This window comes from Mugil cephalus, chromosome 8 (genome assembly GCF_022458985.1).
Source record: "Mugil cephalus isolate CIBA_MC_2020 chromosome 8, CIBA_Mcephalus_1.1, whole genome shotgun sequence".
NCBI classification, from domain to species: Eukaryota; Metazoa; Chordata; class Actinopteri; order Mugiliformes; family Mugilidae; genus Mugil; species Mugil cephalus.
In genome coordinates, this window is record NC_061777.1 from 18,929,003 (window position 1) to 18,936,565 (window position 7,563).

A 7,563-nucleotide genomic window follows, 5' to 3' on the forward strand; every position below is an offset into this window, starting at 1 on the left:
GCCGCAGCGTCAAGATAGTTCACGTCACAGAGACAGAAGTTTGTCCTTAATGTCTTACAGCGACAAATGGGGGAATGTCAATGGACTGACGGGATACCGACCCTCCGGTGTTGCGCTAGAATACGTTTCCTCGTCGTAATATTACACAAATTCCTATTTATACAGTCTATGGTCAGACAAGGGAATGGCTTTGCTTTGCTTTGGTTTAATTTCTTTGTTGAAAACAATTATTTTATATTATATTTTATTTATTTAGGCATCAGTTTGAGAAAATCTACGTAGGACAATACCTTATGTTACCTTGACCAATTGTCTAATAAATTGTAGGAACTTGAATAAATGTATTTTTTACATTTACCCTGCATACATTATCTCCAACAGGGATGAAGTGGCACTGTGCTGACTGTGACATACCAGTAGGTGGCGGCAGGGAGGCCTCGTCTGGTTGGAGGTCGACTTTAAAGCAGCAGAAGAAGATGAAGGAGAAGAAGCAGCAGTAGTCGGATCCCGAGCGTCGGACTCATCACATCGTTTCATATCCAGGCAGTTCCGCTGAATAAGTGACGCTACACAGTAATGCAATGGTTACACCGTCCATCCGCTCTTTCCCAGTAGGCACGCAGGAGTTGCAATGAAGGTGCATTTTTCTTTACATAACCTTTGTTCCTATTTGAGGTCTACTTAGACTGTCGCTAGCAGCGAGTAGCTAACCTTAGCTCCTAATTTAGCGTTGGAGCTTAGTGAGGCTAATTATCAGAACCGGAGAGAGACAGCGTCTCCATCTGACAGCTGTCACTAAACAGGACAGTCATGTCAAGCTATACGTTATGGAGGCATTTTTTGTTATAGTTTGTTTATTGAAGTTGTTAGTTGTAGCAGTAGTATTGTAATTGTAGATAATGTAGCTAATTTGCTAAATTGTGGAAGTGTTTTTTTCTTGGTTTTCTTACAGGTGCTGCTCTGTGTGTCTGTGCCTTAAAGCTGTCAGTCATCTGTATGATTATAATGATTATACGTCCTGTGATTAGAATCCATATGTGTCCTGTATATCACACATGCGGATTACAATGTAAAAATGATGATGTATAAGTGATGCTGGTCAGTATGAACAATATAATCAAGGTTGACTTGAAGACAGCCTGAGGTGAAGATGTTTATTTATTTTAATTTTTTTTAAATGTCAGGCAGGGGCCTCGTCCATGTGGGCTTCATGCTGTGGTCTGCTGAATGAAGTCATGGGTACTGGGGCCGTCAGAGGCCAGCAGCCCGGGTTTGGGGCCGGTGCTGGGCCCTTCAGATTCGCCCCCAGTGCAGGATACTCTACGTACCCACCAACCAGCTCAGGGAGTCCCAGCCTTGTATGCAAGGCCTGTGGCCAGGCCTTCTCCGTCTTCAGGAGGAAGGTATGTGTCTGGGTGTCCTGTGTGAGGCTCGTGTAGAAGCGGAGGGTGGTACTGAATGAATAATTTATACTGAAGTACTTTTGGCATGTGGATGGAGTGCGTGTTTATAAGCATTTTCGTGCCTGTATTTGTCCTGTTTCTCATTTTGCAGTGTACTTCAAATTAAATATGCCGTAACTCGAAGTCTGTATAAAAATTGAAATATGTTGTGTTGGGATAAAAAATAAAAAAACATGCAGAGACAGGTGGACCAACATACTGCCGCTGTAGTATCTTCACCGAAGGCTCGTGCACAGCTCACATGGTCTCGTTCTGTGTGAACGTCGCGCTCCACTTACTATGCCAGTCTAATCCCACATCTTGCATTTATTACTGTTTGATGTTTGTCACTTAAAAGAGTGTGCCTCCTGTCTCTGTGCCTGGAGAGATAGAGCAGATGTGAGTGATTGAAAAATACAGGGAAAGGTTCTTCTGGCATTCACATACCTGCTTTAACGTTCTGTTAAATGTCACCTCTCCACCCAACCAGTTTCCTGTTTTATAACAAAAAAGGATCAAATTTATCAAGAACTAAAGTAGTTTTAGCTCCACATCCTCATCATTGTTATTAGAGAGGCACTGGCACATAGTATGAGATGTGAATATATATCTCTAGTTGCCTTATTTCTGTCATCTTTATTGCTTCTTTCTTTTTGTCCCCAGTATATTTGCTGCGACTGCAAGAAGAGCTTCTGCTCTCTGTGCTCCGTGCTTCAGGAGAATCTACGCATTTGTGCCACGTGTCACTTGCTGAAGGCCACGGCCTTTCAGCGGCCCCGGCTGATGCGTCTGCGTGTGAAGGACCTGCGTCAGTACTTGCTGCTGCGTAACATCCCCACTGACACCTGCAGGGAAAAGGAAGACCTGGTGGACTTGGTTCTCTGTCACCAAGGCATCGAGGAGGAGGAGGACCCCGACATGGCCAGCCTCCACTCGCGTTCCCTGTTCACGCCTACCCCCTCCACCACACAGTCTGCCTCGGAGCTGTCCGCTTTCGCTGCCTCTCACGAGGAGCCTCTCAGCAGGAGCGATAGCTCTGATACAAACCAGGTCAGGACCATCTTCAAAATACACAGGAACCCCACATGTCAGGCGGAGCTTTACAACTATCTGCTCTACTGTCCCATCTTGTTTGTTCTTAAGACGTGTTGACAGCTTTTTACATTAGGGGTTCCAAACATTTGGGAACAATTTGACGTTTCATCCTTTCATCCCGCGCTCGCTAGAGTTTGTAAGCCAGCTAAACAGAAAGAGATCAGAGAGTAGCAGCGAACAAAAGAAGCTACAACTGGCGCTGAAAAGGGAACTCGGCTCAAAGCAGCCAGGATCCACTATAAATATCTGTACTTGGCCTGCTTATGTAGCAGTAAGCTTTTCCGAGTCTTTTCTGAATGGAAGGCACCACGCATGGTTTTTCCCAGGTGTCAGTGAGGTTGCTGAGGAGTGTCTAATCTTAATCCTCTGTGGACCTACGCATTCCTCGCACAGTAATGTTTGTTGTTTCTGTCGCAGGATATAGGTGATGCCACATCAGTGTCTCTCCTCAACCTGGACCCCAGTGAACACACTCCCGAGGTAATCACTGTTATTACTGCCCCGTGGATTGGACAAATCACTTTTAGTTGCGTAGGGGGATATTGAGTTTATAAATAGAAATACTTGGTGACAGAGCATTATATATTGTTCTGTGTTGCAGTTACTTGAGTTAGGAATGCAAGCAAAGCAGTTTGGTGGCTGAAAATTAGATGCTAACGCCTCCAAGTTCTTGGCTGGAATGGAAAGAACAAATAACGAGCAACAGTTTATTGGCCAGACAATTTGCTTCACACCAGGAAGTTTTTGCCCGTGCTGCAAAAATTGCAGCGTTTTGCAGATGCAGCACTTGATATAACAATTGCTTTTTGCACAGAAGGAATGGCAATAAATGGATTCATTAAAGATGGACAGAAAGTATAGAACAATGAAAAGAAAAAGGAGGATTTTTTTCTGTAGTACTTAGTGGTTTTCTGTCTTTTAGGTGAGTCCTCAGACGCGGCGGCGGGCGAGAGCATCCCTCTCGGACATCTCCAGTTTGAGGGACATCGAAGGGCTGTCTGTGAGGCAGCTGAAGGAGATCCTCGCCAGAAACTTTGTTAACTATTCAGGGTGCTGTGAGAAGTGGGAACTGGTGGAGCGTGTTGGCAGACTGTACAGAGAGACCGAGGAGAACAGGAAATCATGTGAGTATTAACTCTGTCACTCTGAGTAAATATTGTTTGCTTTTTTTATTAGTCACTCGCTATAAAACTGGTCCAATTAATTTGATTTGTAATGGACATAATCTACTAAACACATATATATATAGTTTTCCATAATCAGTTGTTATAGTAACCTTAATTCATTTTACTTTCAGTGGAAAATGTGAGCAGTACTGTAACCACAGGTAAGCTGTCACTCATCTGTGTGTACACTGTCCTAGATGTCAGTGCCACATCCTGTTTTTAACAATAGAGACTTAAATATCTCATGCTTGCTTTACTCCTCCTACACCAAAGTGATGGCCTTTCCCCCTCCTATCTGCAATGGTGCCATCAGAGGTAAGGCTGGTAGGTTCCTTGCCACCGTTGCTGTAGTCCATGTTCTACAACAGTGTTTCCAGGTTGGGACGCTGTGTAAAACGTACGTAAAAGCAGAATGCAATGATGATCATTCAGAGTATTTAACTGAAAATTGTACAAAGACAACAAATCAAAGGCCGAAATGAATCGGCAGAATGAGATTGGAACTGTCTGGAAAAAAAGGTTCAGTGGCAGCTTGTGACTATAATACTAGTAATTACTTTTTGTTGTGTAGAGATTTGAGGATTTTATCTTGAATTCTCTTGTAGGAATCTCTGCATTGTAGCTCCATCCACAAATGCGGGTTAAAAGTGAACCATGCAAATGAAATACACATATAAAAACAAAATCTTATTTTATTGATAGCAATATAATAAAATATAACATATATTTGAGAAATGTTGCACTCATAAACGATAAGAATCTGGAGTTTGTGGAATGGAGAAGCAGAGGAAATGTGCAACTCTGATTTGGTTGCAATCCACACTCGGAAACATCACTGAGCTCATTTAAGATGGACTGATGCAAAGTGGGAAACTGTTTTGTGGTCTGACCGATCAAAGTGTGTAGAATTCTTCTTGGAAATCACGGATGCCGCGTCCTCCAGGGTAAAAATGAAAGAAACTATCTCTCCTCGGTGTCCAGTTCAGAAGCTATTGGAATACATCTATTGTAAGAATAGAAAACATTTAGTCTTCAAAACTACCCCTGACCACCTGATAAAGCAGCAGGGTGGTAAACGTGCCTCTAAATGAGCTTAGAATTTTCAATGATACGTCGTCTTTGTACCGTTACGATCTAAACATGAGGCTTATATCATTTGCAAATCATTGCTTTCTGTTTTTAATCTACCTTCAACACAGTGTCTCAACTGTTTTGTAGACACGATTGTATCTGTGACTCACCTCCATCTTATGAACACAAACACATTTCCGCCACATCTGTGTTCATCGTGAACGCCATTCAGCCGCTCTATGTGGTGCTTCTGTGGAATGACATTTACCGTGAGGGTCTGTGTACTGGCGTTTGGTTGAGGATGAAAGAGAATCCCCATTTATCTCCGTCAAGAACATATATTTAAATATTTTAGTTCAATTCTCCGTGTCACCGGAACATCGATCCGCCACGAGCTCAGTCTCCACCAGTCATCCTTTCATGTGTTGTACGTACATTCACCCTCCTAGCAGCACGCTTCCAGTGATAAGGACTGTGTGGTTGCCATAGAAACCTCTTGACACACAGCCGTATCAGGCGCTGACATTTTGCGGGAGCTTGTGAGCGTGACCTTACCCATATAAGGTGCACTTGATCAGATGAAGTGTTACATTAGGCTCTTGAGTATTTTGGTGACCCATTGTCCCATCTCGCTGCATGACGTATCCCTCAGTTTTTCCCCCTCCACCGTGTTTAAAGCACATCCTCAACCCTGTCGTCTCTCTGTGTCTCTCTCCTGCAGATGGTGAGAACTGTCCGCTGACTATTCACGACGACAACCTCTGCAGGATCTGCATGGACGCCGTGATCGACTGCGTCCTCCTGGAGTGCGGTCACATGGTGACCTGCACCAAGTGCGGCAAGAGGATGAACGAGTGCCCGATCTGCAGGCAGTACGTCGTGAGAGCCGTGCACGTCTTCAAGTCCTAATGCGCCGCCGCGCCTGCATCACACTTAGACTGTAACCTTAACTCAACAATGCAGCTCATAACCTTCGAATCCCCAAAAGACTCATTTTGTGGATGTTTGTATTCCCTCGATTCTCACAGTATTTGCACATCTAAACAGAGTGTTTTTCCTTCAGAATTTGACTAGATGGTTTCTCCAGCGTGCAGAGCGTGAGGACGGGGACCCTCCTCTGAGTCATTCCTCAAGTGAACATATCTCTCATCCGTGTCCGTTCAGATTTTCTTACAGTTTTTCAAAGCAAAGAATGTGTGGCCCGAGCCACGTGCAGTCTCGTCAAACACAACACATCACCCTCAGATCTGCCTATAAACCGTAGCTGGCGCTCGGCTCCGCTGGGTATTTCTTAAGAGCACCTTTCTTTACCAATTGCTGCAAGTGACTACATATCTTAGTAACGACGAGGGCAGACTCACACTGAACCTCAGCAAAGGACATGGGAGGTGAGTGAAGCAGGTGCCAAATAATGGCTCATGCCGTTTAAGCTTCTCATCCGTTTTCCTTACCCTCAGCTGTTTGGGGGGGTCTTTGTGTGGCTATTGGTTCTTTAGCATGTTAGACCTGAATCACTTAGTTTACACTGTGTGTGGACGCATCGCCGCTCGCAACCCACTACGACCAATAACAGTGGTTGAGGTGATGTGTACAAACTCTTAAATGTTTGCCTGAGATTTGAATATCATGACCTTTCTTTAAGTCAGAGGTAAATATCCTTCTCGCAGCAGACATTTTGGCTCGTGATAGCAGGAGCATATTCAAATAACGTCATCTCCATTCCTTCCAGGTGAGCAGACAGACCATTAGGCCGTATCTTGTCTGTCTTGCTAGCATGGCTCACTGGAGCCCTCGTTCACACAAGGGTTTTCTGCTGCACGTCAACGTGTTTGCTGTCGAAAAGGCCGCTCAGAAATCTTTGAGCTCGTGGCACTGAAACCACAAATGAGACGATTATAAAGTGGATGCATAGTTATTAATTCTAGTCACCTGTTTTATTAAATAAGCGCTTGTTATACTACGTTGCACACGTGAAGAGCCTGTCATTACAGCAATAGCTGACCTCGGCCGTCACCTCTGTCACGTCTCGAAACTTAAACGGAGACAAAAGACAAAAAAACGAAACAAAAAAAAATTAACGGTGCTAACTCATTCACCCATCTTCCCTGTTCTCCAGCTCAACTGTGGATGTGAAACTGAATGATTTTAGTTCTCGTATATTGTCGGGAGTGGAATGAAGTGTCTTAATGCATTTTAGTTAATTTTCTCATATAATGTATTGAACTAATTATTCTGAGATATAGCTACAAGTTTACTGACACCTGTGGTATAGAAAGTATATAGAAATAATGACTTGCTGTACATTTGCATATATTGATCATATGAGATGTATATATCTATATATTTTTTTCCATTTGATTTAAACTGTGTAAAAAAAAAAAGAAAAGTTGAGGTTAGTTTACTATAACAGGGTTAACGTTCTTCCTGTCAAGTGGTTTCCAAGTGTGTCTAATCTGCGTTAGTTTGCTCGAAGTCTTTAGTCCCTTTTAAACCAGAGCATGAAAAGAAGCTTTATGACACTGGTTATGTTACGTCCCCCTCCTCATTTCTCCACCACCTAGACATCAAATGCTCTGCTTTTCCCCCCTGAATCCCTCTCTCATTTAGAAGTATCACGCTCTGTACTGGACCCATACAATCCCGAGCAGTAGCAGAGCAGGTTGCACTTTTCCTTTAGTGAGGGTGCCGTGTGCAAGGTTTGGTCTTTGTATTTGGGAATGTTGAACTTTTTATTTTGGTAATTAAAGATTTTAATTAATGTCTGTTTTTTTTTTTGTGTGTGTGCGCGT

General features: G+C 43.4%; 1 protein-coding gene across 4 annotated transcripts; it reads left to right on the forward strand.

The window, feature by feature from the left end:
* The first annotated feature begins 84 nt into the window (after window positions 1-84).
* LOC125011878 (E3 ubiquitin-protein ligase RNF34-like) lies at window positions 85-7,532 on the forward strand. Of its 4 annotated transcripts, none has more exons than XM_047591348.1 (8): window positions 85-637; window positions 1,185-1,403; window positions 2,106-2,492; window positions 2,955-3,017; window positions 3,460-3,661; window positions 3,835-3,864; window positions 3,977-4,027; window positions 5,496-7,532. In XM_047591348.1, the coding sequence occupies exons 1-8, from the start codon at window positions 632-634 to the stop codon at window positions 5,681-5,683; spliced, it is 1,146 nt and encodes a 381-aa protein (XP_047447304.1). In that variant the 5' UTR covers window positions 85-631; the 3' UTR covers window positions 5,684-7,532. The 4 variants fall into 4 exon arrangements, with proteins under 4 accessions (XP_047447304.1, XP_047447305.1, XP_047447306.1 ...); XM_047591349.1 differs by having other exon boundaries at window positions 3,977-4,018; XM_047591350.1 differs by lacking the exon at window positions 3,977-4,027.
* The last annotated feature ends 31 nt before the right edge of the window (window positions 7,533-7,563 follow it).

What these genes read in the sequence shown, in the direction of transcription:
- LOC125011878 (XM_047591348.1), top strand. An exon ending in TCTCCGTCTTCAGGAGGAAG is followed by an intron (nt 1,404 to 2,105) that starts GTATGTGTCTGG and finishes TTTTGTCCCCAG; the next exon opens with TATATTTGCTGCGACTGCAA. An exon ending in ATAGCTCTGATACAAACCAG is followed by an intron (nt 2,493 to 2,954) that starts GTCAGGACCATC and finishes TTTCTGTCGCAG; the next exon opens with GATATAGGTGATGCCACATC.